This window comes from Drosophila yakuba, chromosome 3L (assembly GCF_016746365.2).
Source record: "Drosophila yakuba strain Tai18E2 chromosome 3L, Prin_Dyak_Tai18E2_2.1, whole genome shotgun sequence".
Classification (NCBI taxonomy): domain Eukaryota; kingdom Metazoa; phylum Arthropoda; class Insecta; order Diptera; family Drosophilidae; genus Drosophila; species Drosophila yakuba.
Window position 1 is genome coordinate 5,183,844 of NC_052529.2, and position 22,668 is coordinate 5,206,511.

Sequence of the window (22,668 nt, forward strand, 5' to 3'; positions counted from 1 at the left end):
AATCCACTGCTTTAAACATTTAAAAGCAGTGCGCGCCAACTGCGGAGAAAGGTACTGCGTTTTCTAGCAAGCAGCTTTTGCTAGGTTTCCGGGAAGCAGTTGACACCATGACAAGAGAACGAGGCAACTGCACAACCCATGTAAGTTTTATAGCAGTCTAATTCTAAAGCAGTATGAGTTTTGTATCCATCAGCATTCTTTAACATTTTATTTGAAAAGTTGGCGGGCAAACAAAGTTATATAATATATTTCCTTTAAAATATCGTCAAATAAACTTGTACAGTAGCACGGTTGATATCGTAGGCGTACCAATGCGATTGAAACATGTAGTCTCCAGGGGGAACTGGCAGTACTGCTGTTACCTGGTTGTTAACGAAACTAATTGGCAGCTTATCTATAATAACATCGTGCTGCAAATAAACAAGTTAAAAATATAATTACAATTTTTTAACTGGTGCGAAACGCACTCACATTAAAGGGACAGGAGTGATTCATATTGGAGTAAGTTCTGAAGAGCCTGTGAATGTAATCAGCGACTGGATTTGACTTGGGATTTTTGAGAAATTTGCAGGCATCAATTGTAACGTTATAAAGGGACGGCTTATAGCCATTAAATCGCTTCCATGTGGCTCCGTTGACCTTAAACGATGAAGCTTAATAAGAATTAGCAATAAGAACTAAGACAGTTTACTTACTTTAATTCTGGTAACGGGCTTTTGTAGCAAATTTATTTTTAAGGCCAGGTATTTATATGTACGATTTACTGACTTCAGATAGCAGTGTTCAACGATGGCAAATTTCGGGTCCAAGGAAGTGCATTTGAAGTTGGTAAACTCCACTTTAGGCTCAACCTGTAGTTGCATCGTTTAGGAAGGATTTAAGTATTCAGAAAGTAAATATACCTCTTCAACTAAAAATAGGCAAGCAAGAAGTGCAATCAGACACCGAGGAGCACCCATTTCGACCTAAACGAGTCAAAGTTTGCTTGTCAATGAGAAATAAACATTTTGTTCTCGTCATTTTAAATCATCGAAATTTGTAATTATTATTGCAGTCAATTCTGCAATAACAAATTATTTGGCCTTTGGCCATTGACTCTTTAATGACTGTTTTTGTAATCCCAGCTCGGTCCAATTATTTCAAGCAGTCCACTTAAAAATATTCGGCTTTCTTCTCGTAATTTACAAACTCATACTGCATAGTCGCTAATACATGTATATTTTGTCTACCACCTTTGTTTTGAATAATTGTATTTTATATATATTTAATTCCATATATATACAATCTAATTGCCACTATTATTGTTGAAAAACAACTCTATTTGTTAAGCAAATACAATTGCATGCAGCTGGATGACCTTTAATTTAAAAATGGTTGGCGCCTCATATAAAAATAGCCCTTTAAACGAACTTTGCTAATAATCTAAGGCTTTTCAATACGTCCGTGTTCTGTCACATATTCACTAAGCCCACACGCGCCCACACTTTTGCTAACTCACCTGTTTGCCGTGTAAATAATTCATTGCGAGCCTGGAAACCAAAAACCCGTTTAGGCAGCTGCGTTCAAGGACTTTAAACCGCCACTCCGAACGAGGGAACCGAAATGCTGAGATTTGCTTTTCACTCGCCACTTGTTTGGATTTCAAATGTACTGGTATTGGCCTGTTGACAAGTAATTGTTTTTTTTTTTTTTTTGTTGTCCACGTTTGCCTTTGACATTCTGAAAGGATATGGCAAGGACCCACACACCCACGAGTGAGGTGTGTGCGGGCAGCCAATTGTTGCATTATCGCGGCGACCATTTCACTGTGATTAGCCGAGCACCGTTCAGTGTTGCTTGACTGGCCAGCGAGTGCGGTAGGGTCGCAGTTCAACTTGGGATTAAATATTGACTTGACTTGCGAACGGACAGGACATGGCGGCAATCAGTGCGGTAAGTACTTCTTTAAGATTGTTTGATAATAGAACGAGGAATGCTCTCTTGCGTGGCTTTAAAATCGAGATAGCAGTAGTATACTATAGCAACTTTATGCTGAGATCGTTAAAATCTAAGGATCGCTTTAATCAATGATCTAGTTAGATTGAAATGTAATCCTTTGAAAAATATTTATATATACATTAAAAGATGAGGTATGCTAAACCAGAAAGCTTAACAAACTTTTCATTGATCTAAGTTAAGGTAATTCCTTATCTAATCTAGATAGTGAGTGCTTTCTTTAACAAGCTGTTTACCTGTTCCTGATTGAATGGGACTTAATGGTGCCCCAAGGGTCGTTAAAGTCGTCATAGCGCAGAACTCCCTGGGAAGTAATTCTTGTTTTTCCAGTGGTTATTGCTAGACAAACTCGACCTGCTGACAGCAATCGATTGAGAGCGTGTGTGCAGTGCTCGAGATTAATGATAACTGCTAGACTCGGAGTGGGCTTAGAAAAACCTGGAGGTTCCCCATTCTCATTCAACAAAAAAGTGCTAGATGGGTTAGCTGGATAGACAGATAGAGTGGAAGGAGGGTGCTCCAGCGAGAGACTTCTTTTTGAGTGGCGCCGCCTTCGTTAGCTGCAAATTATTTCCAAGTGCTGGCAAAACAAAGGCACAGCAAAGGCACCAACAGCTCACAGCTCACAGCTCATAACATGCAACATGCAACTCCGGCGGCACTCGGCGCTTGCCACTCGAATTGCAATCCACTGGATGCTGTTTTTCTGCTCTTTTGGAACGCAAGCTCCGGAGTTGGATGTGTGTCACGTTGAGAGGGGAATCCCCAGAATTCCATATACATACTGGCTGAGTGGCCGGAGCGAAGGAGTTCCGTTTTGCTTGCCCCTTTCGGCTTGAGCTGCCTTGCGCCGGCGCCTAAAAGCGCGCCACACTTTTTTTTTTGTTGGTTGCCACACACACTCTTTATCGGCCAGCATCATCGGCTTCCGTCAATTTGCGGCGCTTCAGAGTGAGATGCTGCATGTAGGAATGGCAGGCTGTTTTTAGAACATCCTTATGCTCGGGCCGTCGATTCAACGACGACGATGACGATGGCGATGGCGATGAGGACGATGCGATGTGGACGAGGACGAGGACTTTGGACTCGACTCGTGCCTGGCCTGGCTATAAATGTTTTGTTTTTCTGCAGTTTGTTGTTAGTGCTGAACGGCAGTGAACGGACAGCGCTTGTTGGTTGTTGGTCTCTCGCACACACAGGGCCCGAAAAAGTTGAGCTGCCGTTTTTCGAGGGAGTTTTTGGCACATGTTTTGGTTCCGCTACAGCTTCTTTTCCTCTCCGCTTCCCAATACAATATTGCATTTTTGTAACTTCGGTTCTTCGCCCATGTGTGTGGGCTAAAAAACTACCGCCCAAATTCAAGTGCCAAGTGACCAGAAATACACAACACACACACACCCCCTTTCTCCATCAAAAACAAAAAAAAAAAAGACAATCACACAAGACATCAACGGAAAGTGCAAAAACCTTAGATTAATCTTAGATCGACTGCCAAAACTCAGGCGGTTCAATACAGCCACAAAAAAAGGACAGCAACCTACGAATTTCTCAGTGTGTGACATCCAAATTCTATATTCTACAAAAAAGCCAATAAGCTAAAAACAACAACAGGTGTTTCAGCTTTATCTATTGCCAATACCAATGAGCCACAAAATAATTAAGCCCAGCAGCAGCAATTAGCATTTGTCCATAATTGATAAGCAGAAACTTTTATTCAGTGCGTGTCAATTTGAATAGTATTCGTGTCCGTGAGCTGCGTGCTGACTCTGTGTGTGTCTGTGTGTGTGTGCAGGTGCGTGTGCTAGTGTGTGTGTGTGCGTGTGTGAGTGCGTAGGGGCTTGTATGTGTGTGGCTTCTGTGCTCGGCGCACGTGCAACGAAAGATGGTCGAGGAGTTCCTGGAGAAGTTGCCAGAAATCGACACACGCTACGAGGTGAGTTGCACTCGAAAAACCTAAAAACTTTATACTTTAGAATAAACAGCAGTGAAAAGAAACACCAAAAAATAGTGTTAAATATACTAAAGCAGCTGTCTTAAAACAGACCTAAAAGTAAATCAAAAGCAGTTGAATACAACTAACATTTTCTTGTTTCTTTGCCAATAAATACGCGGAATTTACTAAGCTCTGCACTAAAATTTGTATCCAAATTTGTATCCTAAAATTGTGAAGCCCCAAAAAATTGTTAAAAATTTGGCATTTGTTTCAAAGCATATATTTGTGTGCCCCAAAAATATATAAATAAAATTATATAAATAAATATATATAATAAATATATATAATTATATAAACTATTTGTCTTATAAATCCAATGCATTGCCATGCCAAGGACGCCTAGATTTTTGAATTTCAAACCAATCAATTAGAATTTAAGGAGTTAGGCAATTAAATTATTACCTGACATGCTTTGTGAATTAAAAATATTTATTTTAAATATATTTGATTATTTAAATGCATTTGCATCGCCTTGAAACTTGCCCAATATTGTACCAATCTCTTTTAGATATTTTCGCACCGTGTACGGCTGGTTCTGTGCTCCATTTCCCATTGTTGTGCTGCGTTCCTTTATTTTTTAATCACATTGCTGGGCTGTTTACCAAGGCTTTGTTCTGAGCTCCCTCAGCTGCTGCTGCTGCTGCTGTTGCTGCTGCTTTTACAACAGCTAAAGCTATACTGCTCCAGCTTTGGGTCTTGCTGGCTTAGCTGCACTGGCAGTGGGTAAATATCCAGCGGCGGCCTTTGTTTTTTAGCCCAAGCACCTGGCCAACTTCCTGGCAGGCAGCCTTTCCTGGCCGCCATTCAAACGGCTCCCCAGCTCGCTGTTTGTTTTGGCATTCAAATTACATTTCCCTACATGGATTCGCATTATGCTGAGTGCACGTTTGAGCCGGGGATTGTGAATGGCAAGCGGAACGTACGCCAACTGCGGCCCGGATATTTAATCAGTTTGCTGCCGTCTGTTGAGTGCTGCAGTTACACACTGCACTTAGTCGCAATTCGCATTTCGCATTTGTTTTACGGCGAATATTATTTGGCCTAAGGTTTCCCAGAAGCCGGATGAAACACTGCCACCTGAGGTCGGCATTAGCCCAGATCCGCATCCTTTGTCTTCGTCGCCCAGAGCTGTGGCCAAATATTTGGGTTGTCATTGACTTGGCGATGGCTTTGGCTTAAGTGTGGTTCGGGGTCAAAAGCCACAGCAGTATGGCAAGTGAAAGGGGTTTGAACAGCGCATATGAGTCTCTAAATTCGATGTGAATGCAGACGCTGATTCCATATTTACATTCAGATTTGTACATGTTTATTAGTGCACTTTAAATATGCACAGTGGTAATAGTGCAAATGCCACTGGATAATCACAAAGGATCACATTCAAGTGGATTAAAAACACAGCATGCTGGGCAAATAAACTAAAACAAACTCATTAGGTAAATAGCTGACAAGGTTATGTGCATTTGGTATAAGTGGTCAAACTGGAATGAAATGAAATTCCCAAAAGCGATCCCCTAAGTTCCATTCCAATTACTCTTTAAACAATTCTACGTAGCCACCAAATGAAGTAACCACAAATCGAGAACTCTTTAGCTGACTTTAGTTGCCACATCGATTATGTCTTCAGCTTTCGTCTTTCGTCGCTCAAACTTTCGTGCTCCAATATTTTCTACGAGCTCTTGAAAGTTGGCCGTAACACTACTTAGTTGTTCTGGCCGGGCCAAGAGCCCAGCACGCAAAGGGAAAGCCAAATGGGATGGTTCAGTCAACAACTTGAAAGGCAATTAGCGCACTTCTCGTTCGGTCTTAACTGGGCTGGGCTGTGTTGGCACTGGGTCATCGGGGCCAAATGCGAGTCATGGCCAACAGTTTAGCGCGCACATTAACTTTATTAGCGCGATACAATTGGGTAAACAGCGGCAAGTGCACGCACACATCCGTTGTCCTCATCCACACAATCCACACATGCTCATCCACATATCCTCATCGTTGCAAAGACAGCTGAGTATATCAACAGTGTGTGCTGATAATTATGCGGCACATTGGGAACAATGGCGCCCGACCCTCGTAAGCCCTTTATGCCACACAAAACGAGGCGCGGACAAGGAAAGCCTCGGAAAACTAATAAACAACAGCAGAGGCGCCTGTTTGGGTGTCACTACGCAATCGCGATCAATAAAAATTAATTATTCAGCATACATGCATATGCGGTAAAGTACAGGCCATCAACTTTCGCCAGCACTAATCCCGCCGATGGCTTATTTATGACCAACACATATAGCGACTGCCTGCCTTGAAATTCAGATGAGCAGAGAAAGAAATCTGGGTGCCACTTGGAAGCACAGGGTTTCTTAAAATGCAATCATATAACTTGGTATCTGAGTAACTGAGCTTCAAATCGGTTGCATACTATTAATATACTAATACATATTGCACAGGTGTTCTAAAGTATGCAACACTTAAAAGTGAACACAAAAAAGTAGGATCTTTAATGCTTCATATATAATTTCTTAATAGAGACTTTAAGTAAGATATTCAAATTTTTAATAAGGCCACTGTTTTTGCTCAGTGCACTTCCACGCGTGCTGGGATCCGGCTCCTGGCAGGACCTTTCTTTGTGCGACTTACAGCTGCGGGTTTCGGTCGCGTTGTCGCTACAATATACCCGTTAATTTACATGACAAAGTGGCAGGTCGTCGCGGTCGGAAAAGCGATGGGAAAAAGGGATGAAAACGAGCTGGCCACCGCCGACAGACATGTAAATGAAAATGGTTAAATTTTGGCCGAGGCAATTCAAACAAAAAACGGCTGGCACCAGAGGCCACAGCGAAGATTCGTATAAAAAATTCAATTTCAAGCGGACATCGAATTTCATCCACTGTGTCCTTGACGTGGCAATTGCATTTAATTAAATCCAAGCGGCGCGAACGACAATTTTCCAAATTGAAATCGATGCCAGCGACAGCAATGACGAAGTTTTGTCAACACACATGAGCTGGGGGAAATTTAGAAAGGTGGCAGAGGTGGCAAAGGTGAAATGTGCTGATGGTTTCTTATCGAAAGTTTGAAAGCTCATTTCGGTTGCCAGGACTTCCCACGTGATTTATGCAAATTGCACACAAGTCCTTGCGGCAACTTTGTGGTGAAATGAAACCTAATTTGCAGAAGTATTCATGCGGCAAATTCGCCAGAATCTATGTGACAATATTGTACTGGGATATTTATTAGTGTACTTCTCGAATTTTAGTCCTTGTTCTTCAATTAAAATGGATTATCGCATCAAGTGTTTCACTTGGATTTATATGACTATGCTTTTAAAGTTTTCAATCTCTTTTTTTCCCTTATTTTTTTCCCAAACATTTATCCATGCTGCACACACTTTTTAATGGGCATTCAATTTTCTGCTTTATCTAGCAATATTTACATTTCGCCATTATAGTTTCACGCTTTTATTGTTTTTTCATAAATTACTGTTTTCTCTTTTATATGCTCTTAGTACAGAATTTATGCAACGCAATTTTACGGCAAACATTTCGCAAATGCACTTTAATATATTATGTTATTTAGCATTTGGCTTTTAACCTTTCAAAGAGCTTTGTTTTCCACCCGTTTTCCCGGATTCATGGGCTCCATCATTGATATTCCATTCAGGTTTAGTTTATTTGCAAAACAAAAAGCAATTTCGGCAACATTTTAATTGAAGCCCACAAACCTGTCGCTCCGCCTTCTGCTGTCACCTGCACACACCTGTTCAAAACCCACTCACGAGTTGGCTTAGAGCTCAGTGCTCAGTGCTCAGTGCTGGGATGCTCCGCTATCCTGGGACATACACTCCTGGCTATGGTCCTCCATATCCGCACATGGCAGATATATCCATCTGCTGGCAACGAGCCAGCGAAGAGCAACAACGACAACAAGGTCGAAAAAGGAACATTGTCGTCGAAAGTTTGTCACATTTTGCAGGCAAAAACATTTTCAATATGCAAAGGCCGTTAATATGACAGTCGGAAAAGCAGTTGGTGAGCATTCGGAACTCCGCATACAAGCCCATGCATTTAAATTGCCTCTGTTTTATGGGCCCAAGTATGGGGCAGCATGGCGTATGCGTAATATGCTGCATAATGCGTGTTTAGATCAAAATTGAATGGCGCATTATACATGTCGAATACGTGACAACCTCAGCCGCTTCATCATGTGCCCTCGGGCTCAGGATCACATTTTCACTGCATTGTCCAAATGATTCGTGTTCCTTTTTATTTTTTTTTTTTTGTGTTTACCCAACGAGTGTGAGTGACAGAGCTGATTTTCGCCCAGCTCGGCCGGAAAATGGTTTGTTTGCCCTGGTTTTTGGTTTAAATCTCTTTCGGTTTTCATTTCGGGCCATCAATCAAACAATTATTTGCTGAAATAAATTATAAATTTCAACACTCGGATGCCACAGCCATCATCAACCAGCAGAAAAGAGCATAGATTGCAGTTTATTGAGATAAATGTGAAATTATATTTATTTAGTTGGAATCACGTATGCTGGGGGTGCCTTTTCTGTTTGTTATTTATTTTAATTCTTTTTTAAATTGGATTTCTAGCTTATATTTTACCGTGAATGCAATAAAATTATTATGATATATTTGATGTTTTTTTTGTCAGCTCATATAATTATACATTTCATTTTGTTTTATTAATCAAACTGCTTGCTCCGCATTATGCAGCTTTTTGACTTCCTCATTTCAAATTTTATTATTGAGTAAAATCCCAAAAAAAAAAAATGTATTTCATTTAAAATTGTTATAATTGCATATGGTTTCTCATTCAGCTCTTAAAATTGAATCTATTTGAAATCAATGCAATTACCAGGAAACATGATTGGATATAAATATTTATGATATTTAATCAGTTTGAATGCAAGTAGCCTTTCATATCGCCAAACTATTTATTTATTATTTCTGCTAGTAGTCAACCATCTTAAAATATTGTTTGGTCTATGTTTTATGTTTCACGCAGATATAAAATAAATAAAAGCTCGGTAACACCTTCTGTTTCCATTCCCTTTTCTCATGCCAAATCAAGGAAATCAAAGTGAAATATTATACAGTTGGTAAATCCTTTCATTCCCTTCATTTCGAGTGCATTGAGCACCACTCACAAAAGGAATTTCACGAACTAATCCAAAGGAACAGCACCAGCTAACCGGACGATCAGAATGCGTTTATTACCACGCTAATCCCATAAATTCATTAATAAATGTCGACGAGCGAGCCGAGCATAATCCATTTTGCTCAATCTCCCCCCGTGGCAGCATCCGTCCCCCTTTCCCTACCCCCACCCCTGGGGCCACAGTCCGCTGACTGCACACAATACAGATACATATATCCGGGGGAATATATCACGGCTGGCTGGGCAGGAGCAGCTGCTCCACTGGGCACTTCCTGTCCGGGCAGCTGGAACCAGTCAAAGTGGCAAAAAAAAAAAAAAACACAAAAAAGTGCAAAAAAGAAAATGGAATGCCTTTGTTGGCACTTCAACAAAAGCGCAGGAGAAAAAAAACGCAATTTATCTAGTTCATTTTTCCTACCAAACCAAAAACCCCTGCACACAATTAAAAACGTAGGGGGAAATTCATGAAATTTATTTGGCCGCAGGACATGCTGAAATAAATGCAATTTTTGCGCCATTCCTAATTAGGTTTCCACACACATTTCTTCACATTCTGTTGTTTTTCCCATGGCCATAACTCCCGCCGATAAGCAGACGGCAAACATATGGCGTGGGCTGATGATTGATGGGAGTTTGTGGCAAGCATGTTTGTGTTTTCCGCTACTATATTCACATATACTGCGTATCCTTATTGCAGGATATTGTGCCCATGGAACAAGTGAGCTCGATGGTCTCCAACGGCGGTGGCAGCGTGGCCATGCAGCGCGATGATGAGTACAGGAATCGGATCATGAAAAGTAAGTGTGTCGCCAGTGGCAGCCGAAAACAGAGACCCACCCCCAAGTACCATCCCCCCAACCCCTCCCATCCAATCACACAGAGAGGTAACGAAACTGGCAGGACCACTATCCCTGACCTACTGGCTTTGCAGTTGACATACTTAGTTTAATCCCAACACCCAAGCCCAAACCCAAACCCAAACCCACACCCATATCATGCCCATACTCATGCCGCAGCAGGAGGGGCAAATAAATAGCGTTTCACATTTCGCTTAACCGTTTTGCATCCCCCTTCGCCACGCCCATGTCTCTGCATGCCTTTCACACACGCTGCGCCTTACTCTTAGCCTAGATTTAAGCCAAGCGTAGATGCAATCGTCATTTCGACACATATAATATTTATATATAATATATATATATATATAGAAATACGAGTGACACACACACACACGAAGAACTTTGTGCAATTTGTAAATTCGTCAACTAACCAGTTTCTTTCCTTTAAATTATATATTAAACGTAAACTCATTTCATGATGCTTGCCCGAAACAAATTCGACGAATTTGGAACGCTCTCAATCTGTACAAAATTGCATTACAATTATCAAATAACGAAAAATGCCTCATCAAAATCCAACTAACCAACTAACTAACCAAAATCAACCAACCAAACGCTTCTCTCTCACATCTCTCCATCATCTGTAGTACGTAGACTTGGTGAGTGCAACTTGATTAATATTTATAAATAACAACTCTTTCGATTCGAATTTGGTTTCGGATTTCGGGTTTGTATATATGTACATTTAGTATATAAATATGCAAGCTGTGTGCAAATATGCACAACAGTTTTGTGCTGGTAAGTATAATTTCATTTGCAATTGAGATAGTTTAGACCAAAATTAAGTTCCGAGTGCATAAATGAAATATTTACAGGCGCCTGATTGCTCTCTAGTGCTCAACAGGGCGTATGAGCAATGCATGTTGGTTTTCCTGTGTGCGCTTGTGTGTGTGTGTGTGTGTGTGTGCAACGCATTAGCATTACATCCACATTTGCGTTTACCAGTAAAAGGAAATGGTCTCGAGGGGCGTATACTTAATATCTGTTTGTGCCATATTCCTGCCGGCCCTTTTGCTCTGTGGCCTTTCAGTCCGCCCGTCCGTCTGAAAGATACAACTTCATTTGGGCCAACTGAGAGAGGCTCATAAACCATAATGCTGACCTCCAACGTAAATTAACGTAGCAGCGCAGAAGGAGGTCCTCAAAAATGGGGAAAAGGGCATTTCTCATCATTAGTTAATTTGGGTTCCCAGTTGTCCACCAGCCGAGCAGTTCGACCCACAAAAAATTTAGCATAAACTTGGCATTTAGCAGTGGCAAAGGAAAACAAAAGTAGGAAACAAATCATTTGCAGGCCAATGACAAAAGCGGGTCGGAATAAAAGAAATTAAAAACGCTTGGCTGGGCCCAGTCTAACCCCATTTTCCACAAGCAAACCAAACCCCAAAACCCCCGGGAATTGGCTGCCAACGAAAATGCAGAGGCACTCAGTTCAATGCTCTGGTTGCTGCAGCAAAAGTTAAGAAAATCGCCTTAGACGCGAACGCAAACACAAAAAGCCATATAAAGCAAATATTTCATGTCCTTCATTGAAAAACTTTTCGCAGCCTTTTTTACTTTGGTGCACGGAGAAAAGAATAAGCTTTCAGTGAGTTTTGGATTTCTTATGACCTTTAATTTAGATCTCTATCTGTTAATGTTTGAGTCATGGGTCGACTTAAATTGCTTGCCAAAAATCTTCAAATTCGTTGCTACAAATATATATAATAATTAATATTGCTCCAAAAATATATGATAAAGAACACTTACTATAATGTGATTAACTTTTTTAATATTGAAACTTGAAACTTAGCTTACAAATTAGTAAGAGCTCAGTTTCTTGCAAACCCAAAGTTTCAAGTACTCGCCTCGTAATTTGTGCTGTGTAAAAGGGCAGAAAGTTTTCCTTGCTCGTTTCGGTTATGAGTTTTCCCGCCCAAGAAGCCAAAAAGAAAAAAAAAATAATAAAATAAATGTCTGAGCATTTTTCCCCTTTCGGCCAGATTCAAATGATACGTTTGAAGCACATACTTGATGCGCACAGATTTTTCACAACTTTTACGAAGGATGCTTGGCATTCTGGCCAAGTGGAGAGCAAGGATATTGCATATCGATCCGGCTCGAATTCCCTAAGGACATCGAGCCAAGCGGAAAGATGACAGTTAAATGCTGGAAATTGACTATTGAATAGTTGGCAAACAATTGGAAACTATTTTCTCTCTAAAGCGAAAACCCCTTAACTCACAAAAGGATAGACTTTAAGAATCCCATTAATTAGGCCGTCTTTAGAGGCGTTGCTATCTGTGTCCTCTCCCTTGGCTAAGCAGTCAGCCAGTTTAGCTGCCATTAAAGCACAATAATAGGCTATGTCGACTCCAGTCTCGTCAGTTTTTAGCCAGACACTGGCAGTTGGCCAAGAGGCGCTGACAATACGGCTTGGCAGACAAAAGGCCCAGCCAACGCAGCCCAGAAAATGACGCATTCGGGTGCAAGTGCCTCATGTGGCCTCATGCGGAAGTTGTTAATTTGACGCACAAAAGGCAAATGGCGATAGAATCTGGCACAAGTGGCGTTTTAGCATGAGACAGCAACGTGGTGCAACAGGACGTATACGTATTCCGATAATTACCAAAAGGACAGGGCAGCAGCTTGCAGACTTTCCAGTCTTAACTTGTTGCCAGAATGGGGCTCTAAATTCGATGTGCAAGTATGTACATAGCTTGTAACTGTATGGTGCATCCTGGCAAAGTAAACACAAGCAACTAATTAGTGTAATTTATTTCAATACGAAGACCAGTTTTTGCTCGTTAGCAAAGTCTAAAACGGAAAATGAAATTACCAAAAGCAGGTAATTGCATGAAAGCCAACAAATTCAATTTATTGACAGTGGCATGCAACTAATACATTGAAATGGGTTTTAGTTCTAAACATCTTTTAAAGGAACACGTTGCAATATCAGTTACAGTTACTTACATTCAAGAGTCCTGGCTGTTATGGCTTAAACTTTCAGTGAACGTAAAAATATAAAATATGAAATATAAGAAGATTAGTGCAAAATGGCCTTCTAACGATGTCTATTACGTACGGAATATTCATTTCAATATTTACTTCACTCACTGTAAGTGATATTGTTCTTTTCACAGTTTATTTAACTTGCTGTTCAAACAATACCCCTATTCCTGGACTATTTATCCTTGAGCTCATCGGCTGCATTAGGTTTCCCCTCAGCTGGATAAATGAATACGGCCGCCTTTCAAATATTTACAATTCAATTTGACAAACACAAAGATAACGAGCCAGCAGTTGTTGGTGACTGGGGCATTAAATATTCAGGTTTATGCAAGCATGTAAATGCCAGCCGAGTATCGCCGAGGATATCGCCAGGACTCGAGTCCTTTCCTTTCGTCAGTTTTCTGCCCACGGGAGCAACCGGTTGAGAGTCCAGACTGGAGCCTTCGTCGTTCGTGGTTGCGAACTGGGCTTAGAACATGCTAAAATGGCCTACTTGCTGGCCCAAAAAGGGGGGGCTTCGCGTTCGCGGGAAGGGGGAGCACAGATGCGACAGTTGACAACGCGGTCGAGTTGACTCAAGTCGACTTGACTCGTCTTCACTTGACTGATGCAAAAGCATCAGCGGGGCAGCCAAATGAGCACTGGCATAATGAAGACGGTTGCGGGGGTTATTTTCCACAACGCCAGCGGTTCGCTAACGGGTTGGGGTGCACTCAAAAAAAATTATTTAAATATTCAACCATTAGAAAACGGCGAACGAGTCTTTACTTTTTTAACTTACACAACAACTGATTGAAACAGAAAGTATTTGAACACGTATTTTTAAGACTGAAATACTTGCTTCAACTTAAGAAACTTAATCTTAAGTTTCAACCGAAATCGAACGAATGCAATCCAACTTCTCCGAGTGTATTTATTGTAATATATATTTCGGGGCTGCTATGGAGCTATGCTCCATGTAAACTAGTTCGAGGTTGTCATCAACAAAGGATGCGCTGCACCAAAGCGAATGGTCTCCGTTCCATCTGACATCTGGCATCCGGCAGTCCACATCCTGCATCCTTGAGCTGAAAACGTAAGCGGAAAGTGGAGAACGTCGAACAGTAGTTTGCGAGCTATTAACTTGTCCACTGTCAATGGCAATTAGCATAAATTGCGACCCACTCTTGACCGCCATCAATTGTTGTCGAAGCGCAAACAAAAAAGGGGGGGCAGCAAAATATACCCGATAAATACGTAAATAATTGTAAAACCCACGTTCAGTTCGCTTTGGTCTATAAACTGCAACAGACTTGTGGCAAACGAGTAGCGGATAGCGAACAACCAGCACGTTGCATGCCCCCAAGGAATTGTGTTTGCTATTAAATTAGTTTTCCGTGTTTTCGTGCTCGATTCTCGGTGCTCCAGTGCTCGTGTTCCGGTTGTTGGCCTACCGATTAAGGATAGCGTATTAAAAACTCCGGATTACGAATTACGGACTACGAATTACGGACTGCAGACTACGAACCACGATGAGTTTTAGCAGCAGGAACGCCATCTTACGTACGGCTCACTTGACAATCGCAGTTGGTGCACCGCACTGTGTTGATGTTGTGGCTTTTCCTTTGTGTTCGTCCTAATTTAAGTGAGGAAACTGAGGTCCTGGAACAGAGCCAGCCAGTCAGCCAGAGCAACCGCTCGGAAACTTTGTGCCCGAAAACTTTTTAACAGAGTTCTTGGTTGAGAGCGTGCTGCTTAAAGGGGAAATTAAATAAACGAAAGCGGTGGCAAACTCAACCAAAAGTTGGACGAGCAGTTTCTCTCTCTCTCTCTGTGTGTGTGTGTGGCAATTAGCAAGTGGCAGGAACTTCAATTTCAATCAACAAAGGTCCCTCGCAAAGCATCAAAATATCGGACCGCACGGACAGCCTGTGGCAAGTGACGGCCACCAGCATGCAACAGCCACCGCCACAGCGGCACGGTCGACCTGCACCACAGCACCAGCACAGCCAGTATAATCAGCACCACCAGCACCACAACCAGTGGGCACTGCACCACCAGAACCACCAGAACCACTCGAACCAAACACCGCGCTCCACCGCCAGGCAAACCATGCTGGGCAGCAACCACAGTAGCCAGCGGGAGAACAGCGTGTCGCCACGCCGTGTGGCACTCGACACCACCGCCTCGGGATCCACCTCCGGATTCGGTTTCGATCGGGGTAAGCACTTAACAAGGGACTGAATAATCAGCCAATTCAACAGATTTATAGCCAATATCTCTTTCTGATCGGGCACGAAAAAAACAATGTCAAATGTCCTGAGGGAAATATCCTGTAAAAAGTTTCAAAGGCCGACTGAACAATGGCTAATTTATGCTGGATAATTGGTAAACTATACTATGCTCTAGAGAAATAGTTTGAAACAATAGCCATTTTCTATACATTTAAAAAATATTTTCTGAAAGTCAAGCCACATAAAATACTTTAATGGGAAAATGTATCTATGTAAACGCATAATTAATGCAAGAAGTTCTGGACACAATCAAATTACTTTCAGTTGCTTTTGACCCATATAAATTTCACCAGCAAAGATCGTTAAAAAATGATTACTAAGATTTGATATTTTTCCCTTTCTGAAACGCCCTGTTCAGCTTCCTGGAATCAAATTTATGACTACCTTCAGCATAATTATCCGCAACGCAGTTTCATAACTCCAACTATAATTTATAATCCTGGGCTAGGTGCCTTTAAGTTGCTGGGCTTTTAATTAAATCCTCGGAATGCTGGGGCGACATTTTTGCCGGAAAAGAGGAAATCCATTGAGAAGTGGGTGTAACTCAGCAGAAATATGTTCGAAAAATTGCCGAGGCGTGTTCCCCACAGCGTCAAGAGGAAATGGGAGTGGAGAGGAGTTGAGTTGAGTAGAGTGCAGTGGACATGGCGAATGGGGTGGGCGGTTGAGCGCAGTTTGTGTGGGCGTGGCACATATGCAGGCACACACACACACACACTTCCGCTTCCCTGGAGCTCCACATCCGCTTGCCATAATTAAGTTTTACCAGCCAGGGAGCAAACACCCCGTTGCCCAGCACACTCAACCGCTCGACTGCTCGACCACAGAGAATCCGCATCGCCAGTCGGTCCCTGCTGCACTTTAATTGATTTCCAAGCTGGTCACGTTATCAGCTTTTGGCTGTTTGCAGCCACGCCAGTCGCACCCCTCTCTCCCCTCTCTCTCCCCCTCAACTCACAATCCTTTATCCTTTTAGTTTTGCGTAAGCCACTCTGACCCCGCCGGTTCATCCTGGCGCGTCCTTTGATCGCGCTCCCCGTGCAGGACAAACAATGAGGGGTTTGATTAATTCTCGGTGCGGTTAGCACAGCGGTGCTGACATCAGCAGACTGCCAACGCGTGAGCTCATACAGTGATAAAAAAAATCGAGATCAAATTATAAACCAGCTTGAAGCTTTATTAAACTTTCAGATATATTGAATTAGGCAAATAAATCGAATTATTAAACTCTTTACTGAAACAATTTTTAGCTGAAAAATGTTTTAAGTTAACATAACAGAACTGGCTAATGAAATAACAATATAAGGTGTTTTGACTTTGAACTGCACCAATTTCCTCAGTGTGCTCACTGTTTTCCATTAAGAAAAACTGTAGGCAGCATAACCACTACCCGCAAAATTATTAATTACGAGTCCCGAGAGTTTTAAGCTTATCGAAATCGGCATGTAAACAGCAAGTAATGAGGAAAATGGATTTCGGCTCCAGACTTTGAGTTTTCTTTTAGTTCGCTGAAAAGTCAAGAGTCTGCAGCAGAAACCAATTAATATAAAGTGCTTCATGCCGCGTTGGTCATTCGCAGAGCATATGTCCATATAATAAACTGTATGTGAACGCTTAATATGCCGTTCACAATGCTGCGCAGAGTGAGACATAAATATTTCATGCCTGCTTCATGGGAAGGAACAGCGACATTATCGAGGAAGCGTCCAAAGGATAGTCAACGAAATAAAGTATGAAATCAAGCGGGAAAATGAACAAACCAGCAGCTAAAAGGGAAAATGGAAAAGGCCAAATACAAATGGGAAAACGGGACGAGAAAAGGACAAAATGTCCGACACTCGGCGGCGACATCGAAATCGACAACGACATCGAGGTCCGGCGCCGTTTGGCATTCATTCATTGTGTGGTCGCGGGGCAGGATATATATAAAAAGTATCTATAGACATACATATAAAATATATATATATATATTCACCATTGACAAAGTCAGGAGCAGAACAGCAATGGCGGGAACAGACTGAAGACCCTGAGCCAACGTTGAATTATTGGCAAGCATTTGCTCGGCCAGTTTTTCATTTCGCTTTTCATTTTATTGCCCGGCGAATACGAGTGCGTCGTCAATGTATGGTATGTGGTGTGTGGTTATGAATTATTGATTGGGAGATAGTACGCCGTGACAGTCGGTCTACTTAGCAGGTCGCATGCCAAAGATGAATATTCCATCTAATGATGGCCATTGATTGCTGGGCTTAAAGTGCACCGCAATCTCAATCACCAGCACCGAACAAAATTGATTGCAATTTGGCCAGCTGAAAAGGCTTAGAATTATCTCATAGAAGCATCATTAAATAAATGAATAATAAATATAATTATTATTAAAATTACTCAGCTTTAAGCGTGGACTTAAAGTTGTCATATAACTGAAGCTCTTTACAAAAAACGATTTATTGACACTTCTCAAAACTCATTTATGCAGTACAGCACATTTTTTACTTCTTACCTTTTCGCTGTTTATTCAAAGTTACAAAAGTATCTGCCACTATCCATGAAATCTCTGGAAAAAGTTCGAATTTTTTCAGTATCACAACTTTAACGAGAATTGAAAGAGGGAGGCTCCTTGGTCGCTGCCCAATCAGTTTCATAAACTGAACTGGCATATTTCATTCGGCCACGTTGGCGGCGTCGAATAAATTCCGACCCCGTCTATTCATATTTTATGAGTGCGAAAGGAGCAGTGGATCCAGCCATAATGCTAACGAATATACGGGTCCCTGAGCTTCCGTAATTCTCCTCCAATTGATTCCAAGCTGGAGTAAAACAAACGCACAACCTACATAGTACATACACAACTGCCTTTTTCCCTTTCAACGGGGCTCCTTTAGAATTTCGCAACAAGCCGCAGATACATGGTAGTTACATCGCACTACCAGTTGTACTTGTGGCCATGTTCGAGCAAACTTTGCTTAACTTCTGGCCCCTTATAATCGAGAGCAGGCGACGGGCAAAGCGGGGCAAACAAACAAGGCTTGAATGTGTGTTTTTGTTTGGCCGAGTGTCTCGGAAAACTTCCACTGCGCGACAGGGCCAGTAACCTCATATGACAATAATTCGACGCATTTGTGTCACATCCCTTCCACCAACACACACACACACAACAGTTTTTCCTCGCTTTTTCCCAACTGCCGGCGGAAAAGCGCAAACGTTGACAATTGAGAGGGGAACTGGCAAAGATAGGGACAGTTATCTCTTCGCATGACCCCTTGCCTCGGGCCTCGACAATTGCACAGCAGACCATTGTTACAGTCGCATCTCGCAGCACAGCATCTCGCACCACCCAACCATCGGAGCCACCCATCTAACCCACCCAAATCCACCCACTTTCACCCACTTCTCCCCTTCGGACGTGCTGCTACACTTCCGTTAGCAGTTAAGTGCGACATATTTGCCTGGCTAATTTCGCACAGAGAGCGCCGCAGGACTTTCGGTTCAAAGTCCTGGACCTGGGCCCAAATTCCTACACCGCAAAATATATCAAGATCTAAATTAAGGATCACAAATCAAGCTGCCAGAATGGTAGCCTTGTGAAGAACAAAAAGGCCATACAACAATATATAATATAAGTTATAGTAATTTCACTTTTTCACAAATAATACTAAGTCTGCAAAACAGAGACATCTTTAAAGGCTGTACAGCTTTTCATGTAAATATTTTTAAAAAGCCCACTATTCGGTTTTAAATCGATTTTAAAAACTGGCTTTAATAAATTTAATTTATGTAAAAGCCTCACATTTTTTCAAATGCTCCACAGCTTAATTGAGCTGGAAACTCGGCGTCCATACAAAATAGTTGCAAAATTGTTGGGACTTCTACACACACATATGTGTGCATACAGTCGCCCAGTGAACTCACTTCCCATTTTTTTGTGGCCATGTTTGTGACATCATTCGCCCGTCTTAGTTTTCAGCTCTCTGCAATCCTGACAGGAAAACCCGCCCAGCAAATCCTTTGCCCCTCGTCACCAGATAAAAAAATCGTTTTTATGGCTTTCGCAGCTTTGTCTTTCGATAGGCAAAAAAAAGGAACGCCTTCGTTTTTATGTGTTTGTCTATTAAACCTGCGTATGGCGAAATAAAAGCCAAGGGCGGGACTCACTTAACTGCCATCCGGTTGTGGTTAAGAAGTTTTCCCTTGTCTTTGGCTATGAAATTCTGTTTGGAAAAGCTGAGTTTTCTCCTTGGAATCGAAAGCGGTTTAGGAATCGTCCACTGTGAAATTCTCTTTGAAACCTCAACTTTTCCATGCAGTCTTATCTAGCTTTGCCAAATGAAGCCATTTCGTTTAATAGAAAATGCAAATCGAATGGAAAACTAGTTTTTTGCTGCTCTAGAATGAGTGGGAATAGTAGTGGTAGTTAAAAAAGGAACTCCCTAGAAAGTGATATTAAAGAAAATGAGCAAGGTTAAGCAAACTGTGTTTGAGTTTTAAAAACACACATTTTTTTGTAGAAACCAAAAATCGATTGCTAATAGCTCCTAACACGAAATTTAACCTTTAATGGAAGGCAATAACACATCCGGTATACCCGAAGTCCCAACTCTCTCCGTGATTAGAATCTGGTGGCAAATGTGTGCACGTGCAGCACATGAGCACATGAGTAACCGATTCGCAGGCCATTCTGGTGGACTAATAATAAAGCACCTAGTCTGGCACTCGAGTGCCCCATTTGTCTGCAAAAGGGAATATGTGGCAATACCCAAATCAATCCGGACATTAATCAACATCCCGAGATTAATTAACTGCTCCGCCCTGCTCCAGAGTGGAGTGCTCCCTTTGTGGAGTGATGTGAATGAATGTCAAACATAATGACACTCATACGCACTGTGGGACAACAGTTGACACCATGTATGGTGTATGGTGTATCGGATGCCTCGTCACTGGGCCGCTTTCTGTACTTCAGGGAGTAGCAGTCATTATATTATTACACAAATAAAAAAGCGTTTAATCAGGGATTTATTAAAAATGCTGAATTGAGATTATGAACATCTATCCATCGCCTTGGAAACATTTAGTTTCTTAAGTTTGCATAAAATATAACTTTAGTTTGTATTTACTTTAGGTTATGATTCGAAGTAAAGAATCGTGATGATGACATAGATGATGATGACATCTGATTGTTGTCATACCATTGATTCTTACAAACTTATAGGTCAAGCATCATAGACAACTTCTTACTTCAGTTCGATTCATAAATTGATGGGCAAGAGTTATGAATGAGATGATATTTTAATACAAGTTTGACATTTTTTCTATGTGCACCTCCGCCAGAAATAATACCCCACTACACCCCCCATTGGCGCTTAATGAAGCGTAAACGGTAATTGACAGCTCAAAAGCAAAGGCAAAGCTCAGGAGCTGCAGGTGACCTAAAATATTCGACAGTTCGACAGGCTTTGGCTTCGGAGGTGGGTTCATTAGAAATTCGCAGTGAAGCGTGGCAGGCGGTGTCAGGATGTGTTTTTCTAGCCAGGATGTTGATGGTGTGCCAGTGGCACCGGAGCCGGAGCCGGTGCTCATGCTCGCACATATCATTCCATGCCAGTTAACAAACACAGAAGGCATCTGTACTCTAGTACAGAGTACACAGTACAGGGCACTCTTGTCTGACTACAATGGATGCGAGTGTCGAAGCAGGTGGTTTTGTGTGTATGTCGAATGTGTCATAAATTAGGTTTGTCACCTGTACACCTGCTGTACAGCCGAGTTCGGATTCTATGCCTTTTGTTTCTAGTAGGTAGGGGAATGTCCTTTTTTAGTACACACTCTCCATCTCTCTTTCTCTATCTTTCTGTGTATGTGTGTTGGGGTGGGAGGTTCTAAATGGGCAGCAGCATCGCTCCATCTCTGTTGCGCATTTCCCCAGCCAGGAGTCGAAAGCTTGGAAAGAGAGGAGAAAGCTTTGTTCCTGAAGTTCAGGAACCAGGACCAATGTTTAGGGGAGTGCGCAAGGTCAGTGCAAGTTGGGAAAAAGGTGAAAGTTGAATCTGGCGATGATGCTGCAGCACCTGCAATCTGCAGCTGGGAGAGCGGCGAAAAAAGCTCTTTGATCCTGGTCGCTGGCTGATAACAAAGTTGAGAGCGAGCGAGTGAGCTTTGGCTCGGCAGGGATATGTGCTGCGAGGATATAAAAGGATGCTGGCTGCTGGCGCACTTTCAGTTGGATTCCGAGCGAGGCAGCAGCAGCACTAACAACAGCAGCTCAACCAGGAGAGACCGAACCACCGAAGGGAAATGGACACAGAGCTGGGAAAACTAGCTCAGCCTAGTGTGTGTGTGTGAGCCCGCAGTAGTGGCTGTGCTAGTGTTAGAGTGTGTGCGTGTGCGTGTACGTTGAAGAAAAGAACAGAGCTAGTGGCAGGATGCAGGACTAGGACTAGGACAAGACTTAACGTGCTAAGGACGCGCCACTCTGATTGACCAGGAGCAGCCAGGAACAGCCGCCGCACTGGCTTCGTTTTGCGAGCGCGGCTTGATGCCCGATTCGATGATGGACATGGAGCATCGGGACCATCAGCTGCACCGCCAGCAGCAGCAATCGCACCACCATCAGCCCAACCGTCTGGCGGCCAGCACCAGCACCTTTGCGCCACCCGCTCCGGCGGGGAGTCAGTCGGAGGAACGGGATCGGGATCGGGACAGGGACAGGGACAGGGACAGGGAACGGGACCACCATCTGCACCACCATCAGACCAATAATGTGGTCTCATCACCACTGCCAGTGACTGCCTCCATACAGTTGCATCAACAGCAGCCGCAGCAACAACAGCAGCAGCAGCAACCACTGACGCAGTTGCAGCAACCACAGTTAAGGGAACGCGAACACCACCAACAGCAGCAGCAGCAGCAACAGCAGCAGATGATGCAGCAACCACAGCAGCAGCAGCAGCAGATGCAGCAGCCGCAGCAGCAACTGCCACACAGCCATCATGCGCTAATGCAGCAATCGCAACAGCAGCAGGCCATCCATCGAGCCGAGGCGCGAAGAGGTGAGCTGATGTTTGCTGGTGGCTCTTGTAGAGAGTGTGCACTGTACATAGCCGCCTGGCTGAACTTGTTGCTCGGTCTCCAAAGACCCAACCAATTCGCTTTTGCATTTGCATTTGCCACATCAAAATTTGTTTAGAGACGCCACAAATCACAATTCGGATTTTTGTATCAATCGTTTGCTCTTCTTTCTTTTTTTTTTTGTGTATCTGTGCTTAATCAGGTTAGGCGTACACAAGTGTACATAAGTGTCTAACTCGTATATATGTATATATGTATATATATATGGCCCGAGGAAGATATTTCACATGCATGCTAATCGCTTCAT

General features: G+C 42.6%; 2 protein-coding genes across 17 annotated transcripts in view; one reads left to right on the forward strand and one right to left on the reverse strand.

The window, feature by feature from the left end:
* Positions 1-185: 185 nt before the first annotated feature.
* LOC6532990 lies at positions 186-4,769 on the reverse strand. 5 transcript variants are annotated; one of them, XM_002093689.4, is made up of 5 exons: positions 4,509-4,768; positions 903-965; positions 696-851; positions 472-639; positions 186-410 (listed from the first exon to the last, which is right to left on the reverse strand). In XM_002093689.4, exons 1-5 carry the CDS (start codon positions 4,539-4,541, stop codon positions 255-257), a joined length of 576 nt encoding a protein of 191 aa, XP_002093725.3. In that variant the 5' UTR covers positions 4,542-4,768; the 3' UTR covers positions 186-254. The 5 variants fall into 5 exon arrangements, with proteins under 5 accessions (XP_002093725.3, XP_039229808.1, XP_039229806.1 ...); XM_039373874.1 differs by lacking the exon at positions 4,509-4,768 and adding an exon at positions 4,076-4,160; XM_039373872.2 differs by lacking the exon at positions 4,509-4,768 and adding an exon at positions 1,499-1,801.
* Positions 1,900-22,668, forward strand: part of LOC6532992 (band 7 protein CG42540) — a 37,599-nt gene continuing 16,830 nt past the window's right edge. For 2 of the 12 annotated variants that reach the window (XM_039373867.1, XM_039373869.1), the window contains exons 1-3: positions 1,900-1,932; positions 9,837-9,936; positions 10,623-10,634. In XM_039373867.1, coding sequence (XP_039229801.1) covers positions 1,915-1,932; positions 9,837-9,936; positions 10,623-10,634 — 130 coding nt within the window. In that variant the 5' untranslated portion in view covers positions 1,900-1,914. Of the gene's footprint in view, positions 1,933-3,162; positions 3,929-9,836; positions 9,937-10,622; positions 10,635-14,893; positions 15,227-20,463; positions 22,343-22,668 lie in introns of those variants that run through there. The other 10 variants (XM_015194269.2, XM_015194268.2, XM_039373871.1 and 7 more) reach the window with 9 other exon arrangements.

What these genes read in the sequence shown, in the direction of transcription:
- LOC6532990 (XM_039373872.2), bottom strand. Translation starts at nt 1,801, where the DNA reads ATGGTCGCCGCGATAATGCAACAATTGGCTGCCCGCACACACCTCACT. An exon ending in ATTATTTACACGGCAAACAG is followed by an intron (nt 966 to 1,498) that starts GTGAGTTAGCAA and finishes TGACTCGTTTAG; the next exon opens with GTCGAAATGGGTGCTCCTCG. An exon ending in ATCACTCCTGTCCCTTTAAT is followed by an intron (nt 411 to 471) that starts GTGAGTGCGTTT and finishes GTTTATTTGCAG; the next exon opens with CACGATGTTATTATAGATAA.